The sequence below is a fragment of the Cygnus olor genome, chromosome 1, assembly GCF_009769625.2.
Source record: "Cygnus olor isolate bCygOlo1 chromosome 1, bCygOlo1.pri.v2, whole genome shotgun sequence".
Classification (NCBI taxonomy): Eukaryota; Metazoa; Chordata; class Aves; order Anseriformes; family Anatidae; genus Cygnus; species Cygnus olor.
Genome location: NC_049169.1, coordinates 38,691,040 through 38,717,747, shown reverse-complemented (window position 1 = coordinate 38,717,747; position 26,708 = coordinate 38,691,040). Strand labels below are relative to the sequence as shown.

The 26,708-nt window shown below is 39.0% G+C and overlaps 1 protein-coding gene across 1 annotated transcript in view; it reads left to right on the top strand.

The window, feature by feature from the left end:
• Positions 1-26,708, top strand: part of PTPRR (protein tyrosine phosphatase receptor type R) — a 144,060-nt gene that overhangs the window by 105,265 nt on the left and 12,087 nt on the right. Inside the window, exons 7-11 of the mRNA XM_040553293.1 lie at positions 4,886-5,072; positions 10,506-10,590; positions 17,493-17,572; positions 19,674-19,811; positions 26,112-26,222. Of these exons, the coding sequence (XP_040409227.1) occupies positions 4,886-5,072; positions 10,506-10,590; positions 17,493-17,572; positions 19,674-19,811; positions 26,112-26,222 (601 nt within the window). The remainder of the gene's footprint in view (positions 1-4,885; positions 5,073-10,505; positions 10,591-17,492; positions 17,573-19,673; positions 19,812-26,111; positions 26,223-26,708) is intronic.

Sequence of the window (26,708 nt, the reverse complement as noted above, 5' to 3'; positions counted from 1 at the left end):
CCCTATTTTTATTTATTTTATCTCACAATACAGCATTAATAACAAGAACAACATTATGTCCTTGTCTGATTTGCTGTGCTTTTCACATCCCCACCCCACAGCAGTTTTATCTACCACATTTGTTCATCCTCCTGAACATGTTTTCTCTTAGCTATTTTAAAATCCAGCAGGAAAGCTGGGTCCTATATTTTTTCCACTGCCCTTTTTTTGTGAATTTAGTTTTTCTTTAAATTATTCTACTGAAACATGAAACTAGATAAGCACGAGAGTTCTAGCACTGGAAAAGACATCAGTAAGGCAGTAAGTGGTGGAAATCGTGTGCCTAATTGTGCTCCTTCAGTGCAATTACAGCAGTGTAAAGCCCACCTGAATGCTCATGGGACAGCCCAGCAAGAGCAGAGCATCAGAACCCACGTCTAGACCAGAGGAATACCAGAGAATCAAAACCCACAGGGAAATGGCAGTGGTTTTCCCATTGTCCCTGCAGTAAAACCCATGGAGAGAAGCCCTGTGGAGCATCCCAGCCTACAGGCAGGATCTCGGGACACGAAGCAGCTCCCTCCCCAGCAGCCTCAGCCAGCACTGCTCTTCCCGCTAATTAATGGCTTCCTTCCACCTGCAGGGCTGACACAGGCCTGCCTTCGGCCCTCGGAGGCGCAGCGGCGGGGCGAGGAGCGCGGGAGCGAGAGGAAGCACCGCCCGGGCCTGCAATGGCAGGGTCGAAGGGCAATGGCTGCCGGTGGGCCCCAGGCCCCAGGCGAAGCCCGGGAGGGGGAATCTGGGCGTCACGTTTTTCAAGAGTGCTGAATAAACATGGGAAGGTGTATTTAAAGAAATTGCTCGGCTTAAATAAACACCTGGGAAAAACATGTCGGGTAGTTGGATTTTCATAATCACCAACTGCGGCTTAATTTTAGGGTCAGGGAAGACCTGGAAATGACCTTGCTAATGATTAATAGGCTTTGGTAACCTGTTGGCTCTCTGAGGTGGACAGGTGGAGCTTCCTTTTGAGAATTTTCAAACAAACACTGCATTTTTTCATCATGTCTCCAATAAAATCTGCTTCTATAAATGCACAATTAAAAATCCTCCAGTGGATTCTCATTAGTGGACGTGTTCCTATTGCCCTATTGAAAATAGGGCCATGAGTATGTAGTAGGCCCCCCTCTGAGGTACTAGACAATACACAGACACAAGTGGTTTCCTGATTGCACTTATTCGCATACCCAGTAATGAGGTGGCTGTCCCAGCTGGTGAAAAGTCAGAAGAGTTAGTCTCTTGCTGACTTTAATGTCATGTTGTCATGAATGTTTACAATTCCTCAGATTCCTCACACAATGCTCATCCTCACCAAGACAGAACCTCGAGGGGATTCCAGGACAGGGGATTTTACTTGCAAAGGAGAAAATCAATCTTCTCTACTTTGGCTAATAACATGGGAAACAGAAGATAAAGTTATTTAGAGGATTGTAGCATAGAATTGTAAATATTCAGAAATAAGAGAAAAAACATGTGTATGGCTTCTTTGCTGTAATTGAAATGGAAAGATACCTGTGTGTAGTCAGGGTGTGCATGTATATATATGTGTGTGTGTGCGTATATATATATGTATGTTTAGAGGGATCCAAAAAAAATTAGTTGTCTGAGTAGCAGTTCCATTGGTCCCACTGATGTACTGTGCATTCTTTCCAATAAGGTGAGTAAAGGATTGCTCACTACTTCACCTCTTTCCATCCAGGTGGTAAAAACAGAAGAGAATTCCTGCTTTCTTTTTTTTTTTTTTTTCTACAAAAAGTGAAGAATTTAACTATGAGAGGAACATAGAAAATCCAGAAAATCCAGAAAATCCAGAGCAGGATCTGAGACTAGGAGCATCTTACATTACAGCGTACAATAACATGATGGGTTCATGCCCTCCCTGATCTTTCGGCACCAGGCAAAATGCCCTGTTTTCAGCCCTGTCTCTCAGTATAGCCCCGAAAGGAGTAAAGAGGTCTATATAATTAATGTTAATCTTGGCAATAGTTAACTAATGTAAACATTATTAAAATCTTTTTATTAGTTTAAGCTTTCTTCTTAGAAGTGTTTTGGTGCCCGTTTTTATGGAGGAATTACCTTTAGAGCTATTATTTGTTGTATGTCTTTATAAAAAGACTGCTATCCTTTAGGTAATTATCTTCTGTCTTATGTTCAGTTTTTATTCACTGTGTAGCTTTTAATGTGTTAAATATATAGCAAAAAATTATTTTTTCTTTCCAGAGTAAGTTATTTGATTCTCAACACTGGTATTCCTCAATAATCCCCATAAATGGTAAAAGCTGTAAACTCAAAGTTATAATTAGATCAGGTATATTTTCTGTTGTTGTTAAAAAGGAAATAGCCTTTTTGCCAAGACTGTCAGTTATAACAATGTAAAAGCCAAAGAAAATATTAACATTTTCACTGTACTTTGTTACTAAACAATGAGAATACTTTTCCTCTATATTAGGAAATCTCAGTAGGCTCTTCCAAAAGTATGGCTGGGTTTCAGTTGCTACCCTTTTCTCAGCCAAAGGTAATCAAAACAGTTTTGGAGATGTTCATTGCACACCTTTTCTATGAATTTCTGGCTGGTTTTCAAAAGATTTGTTTTGTGATATAAGCCCTCAGAGCCACCTGTTTGAGGGACTGCCTTTTTTCCGCGGAATAAATTGCTACTCATGGCCAGAAGAGGTGCTTAAGTGAGAGGGTTTTTATGAGAAAGCAGTCTAACAGGATGTTTTCCTCGCGGAGTGGCGTGGAGCTGAGGGACTGACTTCCCTGCAGACGGGAATGGTCCCTGGGGAGGTGGTTCGGGTACGTGAGCCAGGACCATCAGAGGCATCAGAGGGCAGCCACCAGGCGGGACCTCTACGATGGAGGTTGCACAGCAAGCCACAGAGCAGTACCGGTAGCCAACGCATGCAACATAGGTAGCATATGCATGTAACAGCTGCTCATCATTTCTGCTCAGGATGCTACTTCAGTTCTGCCTTCCTCCTAGCTAAATTAGCAGAGTCGTACCCCTCTCTCTGTCTTTCCTCTGCCAGCAGAAATTGTCCCCATCTACCCCAGGAGGCAGCCAGCTGCCTGCAGCCACCTTGGCTCCATCTTGCCTCTCCCACCTCAGCTTCTGCCACTGACTCATTGTTACCATCTGTGTGCCTGGACAGCAAATCTCTTGCTGTCACCCACCCATCATTTGAGCTGAAATAGGCTCATGGACAGTATGGCACAATCTGAGATTCACAGATTCCATCAGGTGGTCTCTTTTCACAGTGATTGTTGTTTTTGTGTTTTGCTAAGTGGCAGGTGGGTGGCTGAAATCATTTCTATTCATGCTGAATGACATGATAGAAATAGTTTATTTTAAAATAAAGTTACTGAAGGATCTGCTGACATGTATGAGAGGGAGGGAAGTGCACTGAAGCTAGTTCGGAACAAAACAAAACCACCAGAGAAGAAAGCAATAAACCCTAAGAGCACTCGTTCTGGAGGCAGAAGAAAAAAGTTTAAAAATAAAGCAGCAACACCAGCATGAAGTAAAGAGTCACAGTATCAGAAAAGACAAATAATTTACTCAAATATGTTTGCATTCAAATATCTATGGGCCACTCATGGATAACGAGAGGAGAGTAAAAGACAAGCATTAACACAACTTTTGCTGCAGCCTAGAGGAAAGCATTCCCCCAGTATTGCTAGCAGATGCCTCACAGATACTGTCTGGTGATGTTTGTGTGATATTTATAGTAATATACGATAATATGTATTACTGTTAAGGGGATGAAACTTGTGTTGTCACATCTCTATATGCATAGTGCTGCTTAGTAAATGTTAAGAGATGTGTTTACACTGACAGGGCATCTGTAGCCCAATTCAGAGGTAGCTGGCTAACTCAGTCTTCACAGTAACAAATTCAGATTAGTAAATACAAAAGCTTTGATTAATGCCTACGGATGTGTGTTTAGTCATCACAGTTCACAGAGTATGGATTTAGTGCCATCGACAAACCTCAAGTTAAGGGCTGAGTAGGTAACATTTGATCAATGGATTGAAACTATGAAAAAAGTTTCCTAAAGTGTTTGCAGAAAGCAACAAAAAAGTTAGCGCTCATACCAAACACACAGAAATGTGCTTTCTTGGTATTTTCACAGCTCAAAGGTGTGATTGAATCAAACTTTATTTTCTTGTGGAAATGTGGAAACATTGATGAATTTGATTGTCCTATGTGAGATGTTTGGCATTTCTGAATAACTGCTCTAAGTCTGTGACCGTCCCTTCTCCTGGGATTTATAGTGGTTTTATGTTTCTCTCTTCTCACTTACCTCACCCAAAATGCTATCCACTGACTTGGTATCCACAATGTTAGCACTCCCTTTCCACTGATTTCTATTGATTTCATCACTTTTTCCCCTTCTATATTTTATATTTGAGTAGATTCTTAAAAATTTAGCCAATATGCTGTGAATTTATTTCCAGCCTTTTATATATATATGTTAGAAATAAACTCTCTTTTCTTTCTGTGAAATGTTTCTTCCTTACCAACATACCACTTGCACATTTAACATCCATAAAGATTAAGTAGCATACAGGGAGCAGTTTCTGCTGTTAAGAATAATCCAAATAGTTCCTCCCTAGAAGAGCGTTCTTTCAAAACTAGTTGTTAGATTCAAGAGGTGGGATGATCTGTAAAATCTTCATTTTGTGGCCACCCAGTGCTTCCAATGAAACCAATCTTTGCATATTCAAATATCCCAGTGACTACACAGAAAGTCACGGTACATAGCTAACTCAGGATCAGCTGCATGAGTATGGGACTTACAATGAACACAGATTTGATATAACTTTTAATTATTTTCTAATGCAGACGAGGATCCAATGTCTCTCTGACTTTGGATATGAGTAGTTTGGGAAGTGTTGAACCTTTCGTCTCTGTGCCGACTCCACGAGAAAAAGTGGCAATGGAATACCTACAGTCAGCTGGCCGCGTCCTGACACGGCAGCAGCTCCGAGATGCAGTTGCATGTTCTCATTTACTTCAAACAGAATTCATGGTGAGTTTAACAGCAAGCTTTAAATGACGGTTTTTACATAATTGGTGCAACAGAAACTGTGGAAAAAAAACAATAATTGGGCAGCATTTTAATACCGAGGTGCAAATAATTTCTGAATGGCTGATGAGATTGTTCCAAGGTGGTGTTTTATGTTTAGAAATCTGAACTCACTGAGATAAATAGCTCATAAAGAACTGTTACCTATAGCCGTAGATAACACGGATTCCTCCCAGTCTGAAGTTCCATTCCTAGATGGGATAAATGTTGCATTAGAGGTGCAGTACAAACAGCCAGGACTGTAATGCTGTGACAGTTTCGGAGAGATCATAAAGGATGTGATGACAGAAAACACAGTAATAATTGGAGGTTTTGTTTATCCCCATGTAAACATCATCTAGTAACGTTTGTAATTTGAAGTCTAAAATTTTAGGCACTATAAATGACATTTCTGGAGCAGACAGGGACACCAAAAAAGAGAAACAACTCCCAAGTCAGTTGAACATATCTTTAACAAACACTCCATGCTGTGGGTCTAATATACTCAAGACCAAAAAAAAGGAAAGTCTCCTACAACTGTATTTAATATTAAAAAGGGTAAGAATGTAAAACCAAGATAGTGGCCAGGAAGAAACAAGTCACAGTAGGAAAACTAACTCAGGGAAAACACACTGTTAAATATTACTTCAGGAAGACCTGAAAGAGACTGGTATTGCAAAACAGCCAGATAAAAATGTCTATCAGAAAAAAGGAGACAGTCTTTACAAGGGAAATGGAATAGAGCGTAACCAGAAGCCAGTTGAATGTGAAAGCTGAAGAAGGCAGGCCACAAAAGGTTTTGAACTTACAAAAAAAATTTATAGCTTTATTTTTAAATAGATCAAAAGCACAAAACTTAACAAAGAGTATGAGGATCAATAGAAGATCAAAGGGTAGAAAAGGTGAGGCGACAGGAGAAAAGTGTTTGTGTTATTTATATCCGTGGTCACCACAGATGAACATACAGAACTTCCTACCTGTGTGGCAGAAGTAGATTAAAACAGATTGCTAAAGGGTCTGTCTGATATTGAAGTGTTAATGGAACAGAACAGATCAATAAATTGTATAAAAAGTAAACACTGGAATAAGCTGGTATTCATTCAGGAGTCCTAAAGGACTTCATATTTGTAATTACTGATGTATTAACAGGGCAGGTGTACACTAGCACTTGGGTGCCAGTATCTGAGGAATCAGAGGGCCAGAGTTAACAAGAGTTTTCCAGAAGGGCTCCAGAAGAGATTTGGAGAACTACAGACCTATAAGTCTGATGTATGTATCAGAGAAACTGCAAAGAATTATAATAAAGAAAGAAACTAATAGTTATATGAGCAAATGCAGTACATGAGGGAAGAAGCAACACAGTGTTAGTAGCGTAAGAGGGATTTGTAGCCTATATGGTTGCTTCTCAGACTGAAAGGAGGCTGTCCAGTGGAGTATCAGAGGCATCTATTTTGGATTTGATACTGACCAAGATGCTCAAAAGCCATCTAGAAAAGGGAACGAATAGTAAGGTGACAAAGTATGGTGAAGATACTGAATTATGAAGAGTGGTAAAATTAGAAATGGACTTCAAAGAAGTTCCAGATGGATTATATGAGTGTAACAAGGTAGGTGAAATTCAGGATTGAAAAATAAAATGTTATGTGTTTGGGGGAAATAGTTTTATATACTTCAGTCGGTTCTGAAATGGAAGGCTAAGAGTCATGGGAAAAGGAATAGAGAATAAAATAGAAAACATCTTTATGGTAGTGAAAAAACCTATATGACAGTCAGAAGTGCAAGCTGCTTTGATCGCTCCATTTCAAAGAATGTATGGAAGTATGGTGAATATAATCACAGGCTAGAGCAGCTTCTGTATCCAATGATGCTAGATAGACTCAAGCAAGGACTCCTCTGACTAGAAAAGTCCTTTATAGGCTCCAACAGAAGCCTATAAAATCATGAGTAGCAAGAGTGTGAACATGAGTGAATATTCATTATTTTTCTTGCTAAAAGAATGCAATCAGGTGGCCAGATTAAAATTAAATAAATAAATAAAATGAAAAGCTCATCCTGTTCCTATAGTTCCTTCAGATGCCTTGCTACTTACTGCTATCAGAGGGTACCAGATCAGACAAACCTAACACACCCAGCTACCCAACCCAATGTTAGCATAACGTTTTTAGCTTTTACAACTCGTTAGCAAACCAAACTAAACAAGCAAAACTTTTTAAGACTGGTTAATAGCTCAGATTTAATAAACAGAGACGCACAGAAATGTGTATCCCAATGGGGCATATAAGAGCAGGAAGACCTATGCAACCCTGATCTTAACAAAAGCATACAGACAATTCAATTCTTATTAAACATGCCTGAGCATGTGATTCCTCAGAGTTTTATTTCCTTTACAATTTGTGCATGTAAGTCAGTAAAACAGATGATGAATGCCATCTTAGTCTAAGAGTATTTTTTCATTATGAATGATTGCACTCCTATAAAAGTCACGCCTTTTTTCACCTTTACAGAGACAGGGTTTAGAGTGAAAGTCGTTTGCCCAGGAAAAATAAATCACTAGGTTGTTTTAACAACAAATGGTCAGACAGCGTACATGGAAAGAATTTTAAGCATCCAGCATTCTTTTATCACCATTTGTGCCATCCATTTTCTGTCATTCTGCAGCTTAGACAGGAAAGTTGGAAGAAATAACATTTTCATGTTTAAAGCCCCTATGTTAGAACTCGGTTTGTACAAACAACTTGACATGTCCACGGAATGTCATTTACCCAAATCTTCTCACACAGCATCCATTCATGGCTTTGGGTCAATGGATACTCACATTTTATTCTTCCTTCAGTGGGGCACAACATAATTTTGGTCCTTGATTTTTTTCAAGGAATTCTATTGAAAAGATCATGACTTTTCTGTTCCAGTTTAAATCTTTCTTTTAAATATGTTTTAAGATGAAGCTGTTGAACAGTTTCTGTTTAATGTCTTCCTTGCTACAGATAATAGCTTTATTAGGAACTTTAAGCATGCAAAGAACACAATATATAACCATCACTCGCTCCATTCACACAGCTTGTTTTAACTAAGAAAACATAGTAAAGCAGTCTTCTTGAGACTAAAATGAACATTTCCCATGAAAACCTTCCAAGTGTGCTAAAAATTGAGAAATGTTCAAAGTTTTCAATGGAAAACTAAAGCATGATCATTTTCAGGTTATCTTTGGTTTAAAAAAATATTATTTTTTTAATTAACAGTTTAGAGAACTAATAATTATACTTTTTATTTGTAAAAGCTAGTCAGTGTCAAAATATTTTTCTACAATATTTAGTAAGAAAAAAAAAGAACTTTTATTTTTTTTCTTGGCTGACAGAAAGTTTGAATAGTTTTACTTGGGGGAATGCACCTGATTTGGCAATGAGGAAGATATATAAATTTCCCAGCATATATTTCTTCAGTAGCCTGAGCTACTGCTATTCAAAAAATACTTGGGAATTTGGTGACAGAACAGAAAAATTCATGTTCCTGAAACGCTGGAATGTCAGAAAATACAATCGTGCATGGGAAATGCCAGCTAGCTAAATCTGTAAATTTTTTGTCTCATCAAAATGGAGGGATGGGTATAAAAACATTTGCCTGAATTTCCATAAATGTTGCCACATTATCTCTGCTCTCAGAGACCCAAATCATATTTCTTTAAGTTTATGAACAGCTGTTGCATTTGGAAGTCTACTGTGAGCCAGAATACTTGTTATTAGAAGAGGACCACCCAAATAGGCGAAGTAGCCCATGAACAAAGGCATATATGCAGGACATGTGTAGTTACACGCATGCAACTGTGTGCACCTTATAAATTATTTATAATTATTTAAATATATATATATTATATATGTTTAGTAAAACAATTTGGTATACTAAAAGAATTTGATATATATTGTCTAGACATCTACAGATTTTGTGTGCTAATTTGCACGTGTTCGTGCTGGGTTTATTTTCCCCTGCTAGCAGGGATATTTTCCCCATACTATCCTGAATTTTATTCTGGAATCATCTCTTGCGTTTCATAGCCAGCCTCGCAATAAGTGACCCGTATATGGCTGTGATCCACAGCGTATTGGCAGATTTCTGTCTGTGCCCTTGGCCCCATAAGTACTTGGGTCTGAAGGATGACAGCCGTGCTTCTGATTTTTGCCAAAGTCCGGGACAGGCTGTAGAGTTAGAAACCAGCTGATTTTGGAGGAAAATGCTTTAGTAAATTTTCCAGCGGCTCAAGTCAAAGGAGGTTTGCATTGAAAAGGGGAAGAGCAAATACCATTTGTGCCTCCTCATGTGTCTGCAAGAGGTATTTATATAATATACCACTGTCTCTTTGTATAAATGTCCCAGGCTAGTAATGGAGTTCTGAAGTCTCTAGAAATGACTTTGCTCTTAAGTAGAAGTATTAATTTACCAAAGATCAAATTCCAGCTTACACAAAGATAATTTAAACAGTGGTGGCCAAAAAAAAACAGTGAAAAATGAAGATTTGAGTCAACTGAAGCATCTTGCATATCCTGTCTGGTGAAATGTCCCCCCAAATCATGGAAAAAATAAATAAAAATAAAAATAAATGTATGTTTCATTTTACCATTTCCAGAAGGTTGGTTTTTTTTTTTATTCAACTAAAAGAACAGTAGCAATGTTTCAGGACCTCAGAATCAACGTGATTCTTCCCTCCTTAGACCAAATGAAGCATTTTGTTCAACAAAAAATAGGAGGAATTTTACTTTTCATTCTGACAAACAACTTGAAAAACAGTAATTTTAAACTGATCAAGAGCAGATTGTCACATCAGGTATTTGCACAACTGCAAATTTAAAGGTGACAATGTCACTCAGAGGCTAAAAAGTCAAAAAGAATCAAGAGAAATCAAGTTCATTTTTTTAATTATACTTTAGAGTTACTGTATTAAAAGGATTAATATTTTCTTTAAAAAGCAAATACGATCTTTCACTGACATTGTTAAGGGCTTTGCACAAAATTAGAAAAAAAAAAAAAAAGGTTGACATATATTAATATTTAATTATTTTGATAGTTCCTGGTCCATTTATGTAAAATTTTGCTCTGTTCTGCATGATACTGCACTTTTCAAGTCCATTTTTCTAGTACTATTGTGTTTTCTAACCTATCTCCTAATCCTATAAAAACCCTGCTTTTAATAATTCATCAGAAGTGTTCCTTGGAAGTCACCCCTTCAATATGCAACTCCTGTGTTTATTAAAGGAAGGGTGTTGACAGGCTTGAGGTGGGAACCACTTTTTTTCTTAATAACTTTGATGTCAAAAGACAGTTGTGTAACAGCAGATGGCCTTCTGGTGATAATTTCCTGCATGGCTCCTTTGGAAACACCAATCTTATTTAATTTATTTTTTATAGGAAATACCAATGAATTTTGTGGATCCCAAAGAAATTGACATCCCAAGTCATGGAACTAAAAACCGCTATAAAACAATTTTGCCAAGTAAGTGAGTTATCCCATGGTTTCCTAGTATGGAATTTAGCCCTTCTTTTAAAATACATTGCTGTGAAAATCTATCTGTCTTTATCTTTTATCGTTGTCTACCTACTCATAAGTGTATTTGTAGTCTATGTAGAAAGAAAAGCCCAGTGTTGGAGGACTGGCCAATGCAGGACTCTACATAGATGCCTTAGTCAGTAGGTACACTTTGGCTGCATCCCAACCACTTGCTGAAATGCAGCCGGGGTGCATGCTGGTTTTCTCTGGACATCAGCTCAAGCAAAGGGGTAGAGAGAGTGCTGTGCCTTGCAATATCTTCCCCAGTCTGGGTGATGAGAGGAGCAAGGCTGTTGCCTGCATCACAGCCCACACCATCTTGCAGCACGCACCCCATCACTGAATTCCCTCTGGTTGGGTCAAGCTACTCGGGATCCTGTCTAACTTTAAGTCGCCCAGACTAAAAGAGCAGTTGCATCCTATCCTTTCTCATAGTGGACTTCCTACTTTATAAGTCCTCTGTTATTTGGGTTTTGTTGGTTTGTTTTTTTTTTTCTTCTTCTCCATGCACTGCATGGCTTTGTGGGAATCTGTTTACACTAGTAAGAAAACCACTCTCACACAGTGCTGCCTCATCATTGCCATGGAGTTATTACTGCTTTGCTATACTGCTTCTGTATTTACATTGGCCCAGATTATTTATTTCTGACATAGTAACAATTGCTTTATTGTAATTAGAGGTGATTGAAAACTTTTCAGTGGAATAGTTTTCCTTCAAAATGCACATTCCTCTGAAATTGAACTATTTTTATAACATTTCTTGGGGGATACTGAGACATTCCATCTCTCTTTCATAAATCATTTTGTTTTGTGTTCAGTTTCAAAATAAGTTGCAGAACTTTAAATATTGCACTAAATATAGATATGAACAGTTGTGCTTTTATGATATTTTGACAGTATCAAAGTGGAAAACTTCAGTGACTCTAAATGTTGGGGGACACTCCCACAGAAAAATGTAAACACAACTTTTTGCTTGGGTTTGGAATGAAGAATACTTTCTAAATGATAGCATGTCCTATCAACTAGGAAGCTGTTTTCTAATTATCTCTGTAATGTCCTTGTAGAACTATGTTATACATTAATACAAGTGAGTATACAAACTCGCACACTTTAAATTACAGGGTTTCTCTCAGTGAGCCTGGATGCTCTGTAATTTGATCGCACCATCCGAAGACCTTGCAGTCAGATGAATGAAAAAGATGGCCTTCAGCCACTAGATTAGTCTCAGAAACATGATACATGGCTGGGAAAGAAACCCATTGTGTTGAGCCCTTGCTTCCCTTCAGCCACCAGCAGAATTCCCGTTGCCTTCAGGGCCGGTTCATCTGTTGCAGCAAATAGTTATGTGCGGCTGAGTGCAGTGGTGGAATGCTGAAGGGAATTAAATAAATGAAAGCAACTGAATGCAAGTTATCAGTTACCAAGTAATCAGAAAATTAAGTGGCCCCGACAGTTTGGCCCGGTGTCAACAGGATGTGCACAGAGGGCGAAATCCTGACCCCTTTGACGAAAGCAGGAGTTTGCCATCGGCTATGGCGGAGCCAGGATATCGCCCAAGCCTCCCTCTGCCTGACAGGCGTCATTTTTGGAAGGAGATCCCCCTTCCTACAGCGCCTAGCATCAGGTTTGCCTTCAGGAACACCTTGCGAGCGCAAAGAGCCCTGCCTCGGTGACGCATGTGTTTTGAATTGGGTCGCAACAGCTGGGCTGCGGTTGATGCTGATGAGTTTTGAGAGTCAGAATGCCTTTGTGTTTTCACTTCCAACTAGCCGGGGCAAGCAGCTGACTCCGAGGCACATTTTCAGTCAAAACTTACTGCCAGTGTGCACCACAGCTACTCTCTGACAGGCGCTTTGTAACCCTCCTTGACAGAAATCAAAAGGTCTGTTGTGTGTTAGCACCAAGCTTTTTCAAAGGAGATATTTTGAGGATCGAGGCACATGCTCATAATAAATACTCGCACACCCACACCCAGTCCGAAAGGGTTTGGAAACGATTTGCATGATTAAATAGAGCAGCCTTCCTGGTTTCCTGCTCAGATGATATCAACCTACTGCTTAGCGCGCCCGTGTCAGCTTTTCCATTCCCAGCACTGGGCGTGTCTCTTGAATCGGGGCACCTGTGGTGACAAGTGACGTTGAGATTGATGGATTATCTCTAAAAATGCCCCCATCTACCCACTCCACCCTCTACGCTGGGGAGGATGTTCTCTTTTTCTAAAAGATAACTCGAACACAGATAATTCTGTCACAGGGTGCATGGGGGCAGGTTAATGTTAGTAGATCCTACCCAGACAGACCCAGGCTGGTGGAGTAAAATGAATGCCTAGTGAAAATCAGTTCTATATGGAAAATTGTGATGTTCAGGAAATGTTACATTTATATGGAAGATGTTTCGGTTGCAGTATAGTATAGCCAATGCTCAAATACAAATGCTGGGGTGCGTCTGTAAGTTTTTAAGTGTTTTTTGTTTCATAGTAATATGCTAATACTCCTAGTGAAGGGACAAGGCAAGTGGTTAGGCTGCTCCTTGAGATCGTTGTTTCTCCATCCCTCCTCCTGACCAAGATGCCACCTACCGGTCCTGTTAAACCCCTCTCCATATCTTCATTCAGCTGCATTCCCCCACCATCTGCTTACAGCATTTCTGGCTCCCTCTGAACGTGTTCCCAGTACTGCAGACAGACTTCAACAGTCTCACCATGGTTACATCCCTGGGGCAGAACACCAGCCAGCCCTGGTGCCCCCTCTTCATCCTCTTATTTCACACCTTCACCTGCTGCTTCCTGCAGCCCGTACCACAGCAGGACCTCAGCTTCAAAGACCTGTATCTTTCCCCCTTCCTATTTCACTTCTCTACCTCAAACCAGGTAAAATTGCTGTGGTGCTTCAGAGCGTGCGTGGGCTCTTGCTCACAAAGGAGCCATTGGCTTAACACTATTCGGTGGGTATGTGTGTGTGTGCAACACATCCAAGGTACCTGGACATCATTCCTTATTTCTTTCTAAGAAGTACCCTCAGGGCAAAAGCCTGCATGAAAACAGTCACTGCAGAACAGCAGATTCACAGTGACAGGAAGGTGCAAAGCACTTGGTGGGTCAGACCCACAAATCTACAAGCTGTTGTTTGTTCTAAAACTGGCTCTGGCACTCTGTTTAAAGACAAGGTGAAACTTAAATCTAAATTGTATGAACAAAGCACTTTCTTACACGAGCTTATAGACAGATACTGGGAAACCATTCTCTTGTGAGGATTTTTGAGCTCCTTTGTATTATAGTCCTGACTATGAACTCTATAATGTTTGCTCCAGTCCTGCTCCCTAATGAAGGCAAAGGATCAACTGCAGGTTTTTGGAGACAAAAAAAAAAAAAAAAATTTGCACAGCAGAATTCAAAAAAAATGTTTGATCTTAGGGGAATTCAGCATGGATTCATCAAAGAATTTTTGTATTTCCATGTGATTTGACAAAATGTGTCCTAGTTGTACTCACCAGTATCATAACTATTATCATATACTAATTATAATAGCCAGTATTATAATTGATTATTTAATTAATGTTAGGCTGCATAGTTAAAAATACAAATGGATGTTAGGCAAACCTTATTTCTAGAAGATAAGAGAGATTCCCTTTGCATCAATGAAACTTTATTTTCTAGTGCTGAAGTATGTTTTAAAGTGTAGTTAACACTCACCATCATAAATCTGTTAGGTTTTCCATTGGGAAATCCTGGTGTATAATGAAAGTGCTGGGAAGTGACTCAGATGAGATTTAAAAATGGCATGGTATTACAGGTATTTTGTACATGAGGCATTTTGAGGCTGTTGTATTATTTGCACGTCTAATAGCCCATTCCCTGCCCTACAGTGCTATTCTGTAGCTGGCATAGATTAAGCATACAGTCTGGTACGATTCTTCCATGTTCTGTGTTACGGTGTTTGTCAAAGAATATGAGTACCCATACTTGATTTATAGACTGCAAGCAAAAACAGGCAAAATAGGAGTGGGTGAATTTCAAAATGTTTCAATATCCGAAAGCTGTATGACTCATTGGCTGCAAGTGTGGCAGCAGTCTGCCTCACAAAATGTTCGTTTTCCTTTCCTGGCCAAGAAAGAGAAATACTGTAAGGATAGCCCTTCTTACACCGTTTGAGTCCTACTGTCAGTAAGGTAACTGGGACTAGACTAAGAGTAACAAGTGACTTACCTTGGAAATACTACAAGAACAGACAAACTCATGCCCTAAAGAATTTAGTACATAGTAGCAGTCTAAATGGAAGAAGAAAAAAACTAACAACCCACAGTAGAACAGCTTGTGAAATGGGACGAAGCTCTGAGTCTTCATGACAGAGTGGTGTCTGTACAGTGGATGAAACTCCAGTATCAATGGCACTGGGAAGGCTGTCTGGCAATGCCATCCTAGCTATGGCATGCGTTCCTTACACTGGCTACTGTTGTGGCTCCTCTCAGGCTACAGACACCTTAACTCCCTCTTATTCCTCCAGCCTGGTAAATTCATACCAGTATTAATTTGTTAAAGATGGAGCTAGGGGAAGCCTCTTCCACTTTAATGGGCGAGCTATTCCAGACTTCCTAGATACATGGAAAAAACAGCAGTAATTTTGCCTCAGTCAAAATTGTAGGAGGCATTTTTTATTAGCAATTACAAGTGCTTAACAGCTCTGCTGCATTTCAAGATGTTTTACAAACATTGATGAATTCAGCCTTGCAGCCACCATCTGTGTCTTTCCACTGTAGCTTCAGACTCTCAGACTTCACCATCCTTGAGGAGAAGATGATTACCTCCGAGGTATTTATCATTCAGAACTCAGCTAATTACTTCCATTTGTGTGCAATGACTGCTTAGTGGCTCTAGATCTTGAGCAGTGCTCAGGTGTTCCTCATTTCTGAGCTACGTGTACAGCAATTATCTATTTCAGAAGTGATTAGGACTGTTAATTTATAAAAGATCTCTATTCCAAAGCAGTGATTGTTTAGTTGATTGGAATTGGAAGAAAGTCTCATGAATTCTGAAACTGATTTAGCTGCTCCTTAGTAACAGAGGAATTTATCCCAAGGTATGGTAAATAAGCTGGATGTTGAGTCTGCTTGGAAGAGGTTTTTTAAGGTAGGGGTCAAGCTACATCAGAATTGGAGGCATTGTGTGAGCTAGAGGAAGCGAGTGTTTTTTCAAGGCCACGTAGCCTGAGGCATTTGTGGAAATGGCTAATAATCACTCTGTGCTGAAAAGGAATGAGAGGTTTCCTGTCCTCATATTGTTAAGGGGGAGAAAAAATGCTCTAAGTGAAAAAGTTGGGAAAGCTAGTACAAAGAGACTTGTAACACAAGCTAAGCAGGCTTCGTGTTGTGCTATTAACACAGAGGACAAGACTTCCATGGACAGACTTTGAATTAAAAGACATTAATTCATTTGTCCATTTTAAGAAACGTACTTCATAACACGGGTACGTAGTCCTGTAATGGCTCCACTCCCTTCCCATGAAGCTCCTGTCACCTCTAGGGGGAAAAGGACATAAAGTATGTGTGGGATCGCCCATCTCTTCCTTTGATTTGCAAAGGTTTTATCTTTTCATAGGAACAGGATGAAAAGTCACAGAAGAAATTCAAAAGCAACTCTGAAAGTAACAGGTTTTGCTACAGCATACGTACATCGATAATATCTTTTGGTGTAAACTACAGGGCCACCTAATAAATAGTGTTTTCTTACTACTCTCCAGTTCAGCGTCCACGTAAGAATCTTTGAACACTTTGCCTTGCTTGCACTCACAAAGCAGCTATCCAGAGACTATTTCCAAACCAATAGGGGTCTGGACGCTGTCAAAAAGCTGATGATTCTACTTAATTATTTAAGCAAACTGATAGTTTTTTTTTTTTCCAGTACAGAAATGTTGCCATATCATTTTATTAGAAGTAGAATATTATTTCAGAAAAGGTGCAAAGAAAGCCAAAGTGTGCCCCTACACAGCCACAACATAGGCATCTCATTTCCCTCCTCATTTTCTCTTTCCATTACAATATGTAGTTGAGAATTTACTGGCTTTAATTCCAAAAGGCTAGTACATGGGCAATCACATCATCACAAACGAACAAACAAACAAAAACATCATTTGCAGGGGGAATTTTTTAACCCCCAGTTCTACAGTCAGCAGAACTGTGCCCCATTCCATTCTAGGTCATCCAAGACAGTGAAGGGAAGAAGAGCATGAAGGAAAATGTTCCCATATTTTGGCATTTTTTCTCCAGTCTGTTACACAGCAATGTTCACAAATTGTGTCAGATGAGAACAGGGGACTGAAGGGAAAGATATGGATCACTTAGTCCAGACTCGTACAGTGAACATTACATTGATATAGAAACACATAGCTGATTTCACCCCGGGCAGAGGACTTTTCTTAAATTAAATCCAACTGTAGTCATTGAAACAGCCCAGCTTCATGCGGAGGTATCTAGGCTGAATCCAAAGGACTTGGTGTATTTATCTAACATCCTGCAAAGATATGACAAGCTTCAGAGACAGTCTAGACAGGTCAGCTGGATATTCAACACAGGCAGATTAGACCTTACCTGAACATTGCCTGGACCTGATAGTATTGCTTTGATGTCCGCAGCTTACTGAGATACTTCTACACAGCCCAGAACTGTGCAGTGTAGGTATTCCTTAATTTCACGTGATGAGTCTTTGCAGCAAAAAAAAAAATCATGCATAATGCTTTAGTGCTTGACTACCCCAAATAACCATAGATTATTTTCTTCAACAAGTCTTTGATTCTCTATAGAAATCTTCTAATTATGGGTTTTCTTTTCAATTTCCGTCTTCCTTGTGCTCTTAGATCCTCTAAGCAGAGTGTATTTGAAACCAAAAAATCCATCTGACTCCTTGAGTACCTACATAAATGCTAACTACATTAGGGTAAGTAAATGTACACTCTTCCTGTGCTTTTGAGAATATTTGATTTTCCACCTGAATAGCTGTTTTTGCCAAGGTACCACTCATTTTATCCCTACCCATCTTCATTGATAAATCCTATAATCTTTTTGTCTACATTGCTGTGATAGAAGTAGCTTCATGATCTGTTTGTGCCAAAGACCACATAGCCATCGATGTGCTAAAGTGGCTGCAGTAAGAAAAAGGTTATCAGATACATTTAAAACATTAAGAAACACGTTCATCACTGTTTCTGTTTAATTCAGTGTTTACTGGTTTATATTGTCTTGCTGCCTTTTAGGAAGGAAAAAAGGGCTACCTTTTAACAGAGACAAATACTAGTATTTTGGTAAAGAAAGATCAGAGTCAATAGCAATATAAGCTCTATGGTTGCTCATGGCAGTCATGTTATGTACCAACATCTTCAGTACTGATTTTTTTTTTCATACATAAATATGTCAGTTGATAGTCGTGAAATCACCAGTTAAGTAATTAAATAGATATTGTAACAGCTTTTGAAAAGGAGCATAAACAGATGTATTAAATATACACATATGCACCAGCATGCACATTTATTCACCTGTTTACTCCCTATATTTCATGGTTACATGGTGCAAGTACTTTACCAGTATGAACCCTGTTGGATATTATTATTTCTAAGTGTCAGCTATGTAATAATCCTCAATGACACACACACAGCCTTCTTAAACTCCTGGCACGATGTATGCTGCATAGAATACTAAGAGACTACTTCAGTAATGTTTTAGGAGTATAGTCTTTTACCTGCAAAATTAAATGTTTTGATTAGCTATGTGCCGGATCCTCAGCTGGAATAAATGTATTACTGCAACTGAAATTATGGCCCCTGAGCTCAACGAAGATATTGCTTATTTAAGTAACAGTACATGAATATATACGGACACGTCCCCCACACCTCTTAAGCCACCTCATGTTACATTCTGTGCTTTCAGTGTTTTGAATGAAAGACATCATCTTGTCACTGAGCAGAGCAGTTCTCTTTGGAGAGCAACAGCACGACTCTTCCATCAGCCAGGCCACGCTTTGAGTTCTCTGGAGTCTCCCTGTCCTCTGTGCCACTACCCCACATGCCAAAATACTGTGATTTCTCCTGCTGCTGCCACTGGTAGAGGTGTCAGTGATGAAATGAAATCATTAGGCTCACTGGGGTCCTGACACACTGGTCTCTGACAGAGTACATTCAGGCAAATTGGTCAGCAGAGGGGGAACTGTTTGTACCAGCTGAGGATCTATCCTGTTGGTCCATACAATGGATAACAGTGCAGAAGAGCACGGCCAGGGAGAAAGGCACCCAAAATAAACTGCTGTGGTTAGGGGCCCCCACACCACCTCCAACTGCTCTGCAGTCATTCCCTTCCCACATTGCTAGGGGAAATTGCTAGATCTCCTGATCTGCATTGCTGTCAGGCTCCCTGTCACTGCACAAACTCCCAAGATCTCTTCACCTGAAAAATAAGAAGGCAGTCTCATGTTTTTCCCATTTCTTCCTGCCTTTCCCTCCCTTCTGATTCTTCACTGTTTACCCAACCTTTCTTTGCTTTGTGTGTCTCAGGACTCCCTGTACTGATGCTGTCCCTCATATAAGGTCTCTTAACGTTGCTTCTCCGTTAGCAAAGATTCAGAGTCCTTGCTTTCACGAGCATTCATGTATTTTAAATCTTTTTTTCCTGTCATGAATCTTCATAGAAACCAGTTTTATTGTTCTTGTTTTTTTTTTATCTGGCTTCTTGACCGTAAACTATATTGTAAACAGGGTAAGCTAGAAGAAGCCAAGTAAGCAGGGAAATTTGAGAGGGATTGATGTATGCCCAGGATCATTTCAGCTCATTGAATCAGTAATTCTCAGAGGAAAAACTGTTCTACTGAAAAATTTCTGATCTGCTCTACTGTTACTCATAATTGCTTTCAGTTCAAATAAATTTTTCTTCTTTTTTTTTTTTTTTTTCAGTTCCTGATTCCTCTTTCTGCTCTTTTAGAACATTCACCTGCAGTTTTGGTCAACCACGTGAATTTAAAGTAAATGCTTTTGTGTCTGTTTCTAAACCAGGGATACGGAGGTAAAGAGAAGGCTTTCATCGCAACGCAGGGACCCATGATTAATACTGTGAATGATTTCTGGCAGATGGTTTGGCAAGAAGACAGCCCTGTCATTGTTATGATCACAAAGCTGAAAGAAAAAAATGAGGTATGACAACTAGCCAGACCAAGAAATTATTGCAATGGCTACATTCTGTAGAAAGAAACTTAGCAGATATGGAAGAAAAACAGCAAATAACCAGCTCTTAAATACTCTGGTAATGTGAAAAGTAATGTTAGGGTACCCAAACACACCAGTTGCAGTTGTGTAGCCATCAAAAGAGACGTTAAAAAAAAAAGACAAAAAGAAATTTATTTTTCTAGATCTGTGCTGTTGGTTTTGTTACTTATTAAGAAACACCTCATTTGCCTGGTGGTCACCTCTGTACTTCTTGCTTGTTACTTTCTGTTATGTAAAGAATAGATGTGCAAATGGGTAGTGTTATGATTAGAGGTTTCCTGACATGGTTAAAGTTTGTACTTTGCTGTAATAGCAGTTTTTGAATCCGTTCCAGGTACAACAGATCATCTAGATCATCCCAGAGATATAGTTGGGGCTCCCAAATGCCATTACTATGGAGAGACTTAGCCAGGATGGAAATACATAGCTCTTTACCTTAGTACCAAGTTCAGGTGACAATAGCACTTTAATTGCTAATGGCCATCTAGCTCCTGTTATGTATTCTGTGTAGTTGGATTGATTCCCAACTACATCTTTAATAGCTTTATCTAGTATTTATATAAATTTTTGCCATGCTTTCCTTGATAGTGCCAGAGTCCATACTTCACTGTCAGACAATAAGAACAAAAAACACTCTCCTGTGCAGCAGGCCAATAGAAAGCTCTATTTTGGAAGTTTGAATGTTACAGAGGTGGTTTAAAGGGTTTTTGGACAAAAGAGAGACAGACTTAAAGGAGTTTGACTTCTTTCTTGTGTCCAAACTGATAGATGAGGGAGCTCTTCCCAACTCCAGGTAGGTGCCTCAACCACGTCTCAGCACCTTGTCAGGTAAGCACCAGGGCCATGTTGCTCCTGCTCCACTCACCTCCCTGCACTTCAGACTCAGTTGAATGTGGTAACAGAGAAACGGAGTTTATTCAGGTAAATTTCCCAGTCTCAGTGGTCAGGGGACCAAGATCCTGGGTGCATTTCCATGGTGCAAACTCATTGCCTCATTTAAAGGTGGACTCGGTCAACATACTCTTCCTTCCTGCTGCACTTGACCAATGCTTAGCTCTTTGTCACCATGACTTTGGCCTTCTAGCATGAAGTGGCTTTAAAATCCAGTGGATTTTAAGAAAAGTGTATGCAAAATACAGGTCAGTGCTGGAAAATATCCCAAGACATATTTCCAAACCAGGTGCCATTTTGAACTAGACAATTCAATCCAGTGTCCAGAAGCCTATGTTAAAAGGATTAATCCTGAAAATGTAGGAAAGCTACCGCAACCTAATTGTCCAAAAGAATAAATATTTCACTGAGGAAATACTGCCTGTTTAAACACTCACATCTGACACTGTGTAAGAAGAATGACTTGAAAGAAGTGCCCAGTGGTTTCCAACGTGTCAGGAAGCCCTGTGTTTACCTGAGTTACGCAGTCCCTCAGCTCTGCTGTTTATCCGCATTGTTGTGGCCTGGCAGTGGTAATTTCCTCCTAATAGAAAGGGTGGAGAATCTCAAGTAGTTCCCAGGCTATATAGAGAGGCTGTGTCTGCACAAGCTGTCCTGCCCTGTCTAGAAACCTTAGGAACTCTCCCACTGTTAGCACATTTGTCCTGGAGCCTTGCTTGCTATTGAAAAGAAAACCGCTTGGCTAACGGCTATGCTCAAGAATATTAATTTAACTTTAAAGTATTTGCGGTCTATGAAGAAGGCAATACTAGAAGTTAATTAGCATAACAGTGCTTGATATTTTTTCTTCTCAGTGGTCTGCTATATTTCTGTCATTTTCTGGGAGGAGCATTGGTAATATTCACACATACAAATGCCTTCATATTTGAAAGCATGCTCATGTACTTATCCACATATACCTCTGCACAAACAAATTCCCATACCTGATTCACAGGTATAGGTCCCTTTCCGCAGTTGGTGCAACATCACTCAACCTCCTTTTCACCTGCATTGTACTAGAATGTATGAAGTACTGTATGAGTAGGGAGCTCTCAAATGAGAGAGACATGAAAAACAATAAGCTCAACAATAAATTAATTTAGCAAAAGTAAAGTTATCTGGGACATCAGTTCCCTGGTTGAATATACAGATGTCATGAATTTGCAAAAGGAAAGGAAATTGTGTGAAATGATTATACACACAGGTTTCTATGGACTTAGTTCCTTTCATGAGATGAAAAACAGTTAAGACTCAATGTAGCAAGAATTTTTGTAAGATGGATGAAAATATAATGTGAAAGTAGAATGCTGAGTAAAATATTCATTTCAGCAATGTGAGAAAACATGGAGCATGAACTTGTTTAGATTCTTCTTCGTTTTGATGTCTGATGAAAAAATGGAGATTGATTAGTAAGCAAGAATAATGCTAAAGAAATTATATCTGCAGTGAGTATTTTAAACAGAACCTGTAAAACTTTTACTAAAAACTGTACAGTGTCTGAACAGATTGGAAATCTACCTGTCCAAGGAGAGTGCACGGCAATGGAACTTCTACCTGTTAATCAAGAAACATATCTTGGGAAGCATAAATAAAAAGTACTATGCGCCATTCTGCAAGAAGAAAAGGCTAGCACTAAGAGATGCATGAAACAACGCATGTTTATTCTACTCAGATAATGGAAATCTTGTTATCAGTAATTATCTAGGACAATCTTGTTAACTCACAATTAAAAGCTCATATCACTTTTTATGCAACATTTTTTCCCTCAGTCTATAGGCACTCTTATCTAACCATAGCAAAGTAGATTTTGGAAATCAGAAATACTACCTTCTGCAGAATTCACATAAGGCTCTTTGAAGATGACTCATTATTGCCACCATAGATATGTCTCAGGGTTATAAAACTTGAGAAGATTTGGTAGTAACTTTGAGGATTTTTGTATATAAATGCAAATCCTGCAAGCCCTCCTAAAATATAAATCTCATGCTTGAGTTAGAAGTGGCAGTCAATAGAGGGCAGGAGTAAAAAGGGATTCTGGAGCTGAAGCTTTGCTATAATTATTCATTAAAGTTTTGTGTTTGGGTGGTTATTGGGTCAGTTAATGTGTAAAGTTATTGGCATAGCTATAAGAAAAAAATAAGCAGGAAAAGAACTGAAGCTGGACGCAAGCACCTTCACAAATATTTGGGAATTGTTAAACCAACTTTGTTCAGAGGGTTCAAATCTGGAGAAAGTAAAGCAAGTAAATAACCAGTCAGCTGAGAAATCCTTTCTCCATTCAGCAGAATTATCTGGGGAAACTAGACTGCAACAGAAGCACTTTCTGGCAAGTCACAAAACCCATGCTCCTCTCACGGATGGTGGCAAATAGCAGATGCCAGACCTGGTCTGAGGCATGGCCAGATCCCATCCAGTTACGGAGATCCACCTCTGGAGCTACCACGTGAAGCCCAGCACCCAACAGGGGTGGGATGCAAGGAGATAGGACAGGGGACAGAGGGAACCTAAGCCTACGACCTTGTCACAGAGGGAAGGAAAAAGGACGAAATAAATTAAAGGTCATGTGAGATGCTGTTTGTTGTATGAACTTCCTGTTCTGGCCAGGGAATAATGTTTTTGTTTTTTGAAAAAAAAAAAAAGGTCAGGCACCAGATCAGAAATACAAAATCATTAGTTGAGGGCACCATCAGGGAGCTACCCTGTGCGAATGCATCCTGAGGAGGAATTTGAAAGATGGTTGGAAGATGAGATTTTCTACAAGAAGTAAGAAGACTCCCAGGCTTTCAGCTGGCATGCAATTTGGCTGGGATTTTTTTTTTTTTTCTAGCTTAAGCATCTTTTAAAATATCCTGCTCATAGCTGTTACATGTTTGCTGACTACATAGAGGATTCAACCCCAAGTTCGCAAAATCTGTGACCTATTTAGAAAGTGCTGTGGTAGATGAACGTACCCAAAGGGAAACAAAGAGGCCTGAAAAAAACAGCAAGGAACAGGACGAGCATGAAAAGTGGGGACTATATGATAACAAGAACAAGTGAATTCTTCCTTTTCTGTAGTATATACAGTCACCTGATAAGCTTTTACTAATTACAGATGTGAGACTAGAGAGCAACCTTCTTAACCACTGTGTTTGGCTTTTGAGCAGGTCTAAAATATACTGACCTGAGACTGGTGTAATTTCCTTTTAGGTTCAAGTAATAGCTTGAGCCCATTTAATCTTTTTGTTGTTGTTGATACTCCTGGGATTTCTATATTATTTTCTGTACATCTGATATCTTTATGCCTCCCACCTTCACCTTTATCCCTTTATTACAATAAACTTTCAGAAATATGTTAATTTCCCCAAATATCTGTCTTCTTAGAAGTGCCTGAAAACAGCTGATCCCAGCTCTATTTTCAAGGCTATTAAAGCAGTAACAAATAGAACTTTAAAAGACTCATGGAGACTGGGTTAAAAATAATCCATTGTATCTTACTAAATGTAGATGGGCTGTTAAATGAAAGTTATTTTAATGGACAGCCCCGTTTCATTGTCCACCCAGCACAAGCTGCCAATTACAGTTCTGGGAAAGAGTCAAGAAAAACACTTGTATGGACTGCCTGAAGGTTTTGTAGTATGCACAGCATATTTTCATTTATCAAGAAGTCTCAGGGGTTGACTGCACTATTGTTGATTGTCAGGGTACAATTGTGTATTTAGATTTTTCCCATATTAGCACTGAAAACTACACTCCCAGGGAGGGGCATGAATTGCAGATCTTGCAGATGATAATAGCTGTATGTGTCACATGGGTTGACTGTGGAACTGGCGAACACTTTTTTTCATACAAATTTCTGAGTATTTTATTGCCATTCTTGGTGTCTTCGGGGAGACAGCGAATTTAAGGTGCTCGAGTAACTCTCCAAAAGACAGGATTTGAACGAAACCAGTCAGATTGGCCAGCATTATTTCAGAAAATGTGGCTTTCATACACCTTTCACTCTGAAGGTAATGAGCATCTATTTTTAGAAAAGTATTTATAGAGCAGGGATGTTTGCATTCAGTTCAATCAGCTAGTGGGTTGAGTAGCAGCTTAAAGATCACACCTGGAGGTAAAGCCTTGCATTTCACTGTGGCATTTAATTTGAGCACTACTGATGGTTTTTCTGCCTCATTTTTAGCAGGATTTTCTGGAAGCTATGTTTTACAGCAATTAATTATATTAAAGTGATTGTTTCGTTTTACTGTGTAATGTAGGCTAAATATATACCAGTTTCTTCAGCAAGTGTGTTTGAGGAAATGCAAACAAGTCATTTTGTGGTTTCCTATTGTGGGACTGTCTGTTCTCTCAGTGCATTTTTTTACCTTTGTGCTGCTTTCTTTAGATATTTTTTTTAAGTCAATGAATGATTCAGATTGGCTAGCATTATTTCAGAAAATGTGGCTCACACACCTTATACTTTTGAGGTAATGAGCATCTATTTTAGAGAAGTATTTTTATAACAGGGATGTTTGCTTTCAGGTATAGAGAGACTTTAATGGAAATGAACATGAAATTGCAGTTGATCTGAAAGTAAACAAACTTGCAGGGGAAAAAAAAACAGTTAATTCTATAAATACTGTTTCTTCATCTCCTTTTCAGTAGACTCTTGTCAGATATGTCACCGAAATAGTGTAACACTACTGAGTCATTAAGAATTCTGGATATAATTGTGTGTAACTGTAGCAAGATGGTTCATTGTATAATATTAATATCATAGACAATTTAGGCCACGATTCTGCAAAACACTTTAACATGCACATTAAGTCCCATTGAATTCAGTAAGATCTAAGGGCACATTTGCATGGTTTGTTTTATTGTGGTTCAGGAGAGTAAACAAGACAAAAAGCCTTGTGAGGACAGGACAAATTCTAAACCTCTTGCTTAGAAGGAAGTCACATTTAGAAAGAGTACACCTTATAAGTCTTCAGGATTTAACTCTGTGAAATAAGGAATGTTCTAGAAAAAAAAATCATCTGGAAGTTTTGAATCTGTAAAATAGTTCCTTTAATTTAACTTCACTGAGCCATTAAAAATAAAAACAGCTGTTTAAAGATTTCAGTGGTAGAGATTCATATTTGGAAATTCAGATCCTGAAAATCAGGCCCAAGTCATTCAATAAGAAGCCTACAATATTTTATTAGGAATGCTTCTATCATCAATAACACCTTGGTTGAATTCATCTGTACTTACGAGACAAAAAAAAACTGTTAAAAATTAGATCTTAATGTGGCTTCAGAATCCAGTTTCCTCATGAGACTAATGTTTGCTTTCTAGAAATGTGTGCTCTATTGGCCAGAAAAAAGAGGAATCTATGGGAAGGTTGAAGTCCTTGTTAACAGTGTGCAAGAATGTGAGAACTATACTGTCCGTCAACTTACAATAAAGGTAACAGTCTGCATCTGAGAAGCATTGTTCCTAATGTTTTATGTTTTCAATGTTAAATGAAGTTAAAATGTTTTTTAAAGGGCATAAATTTTTACAAGAGGAGTAAGTGAGCTGTGAAGCTCACAGCTGCAAGGTATAATTGAGACCAAAGCTGTGGAACACATCATATTGCTGCTTTGTATCATTCTGGCAATAAAAAAAAAAAAAAGCTTCAAAAAGAATGCAAATTTCACTCATTTGAATTATGTTTGCTTTGAGGCCCTTTTAGCATTGCCAAGATGATGTAAAGGGATTTTATTTAATGAAAGAACTAGCACAGCGTGATTCAGAAAAAGATAAGCTGTCCATGTGATGCAATGAGTGCATTTATAGCCTATTTGAGAATGTAGAAATATAAGGAGTGCATAAGGAAAACTTCATGCTTTCAAGGTTCTTGACTAAGCATTAACTGTCCGAAATAAGGCAGATGCTCCTCTTGTAAGCTAC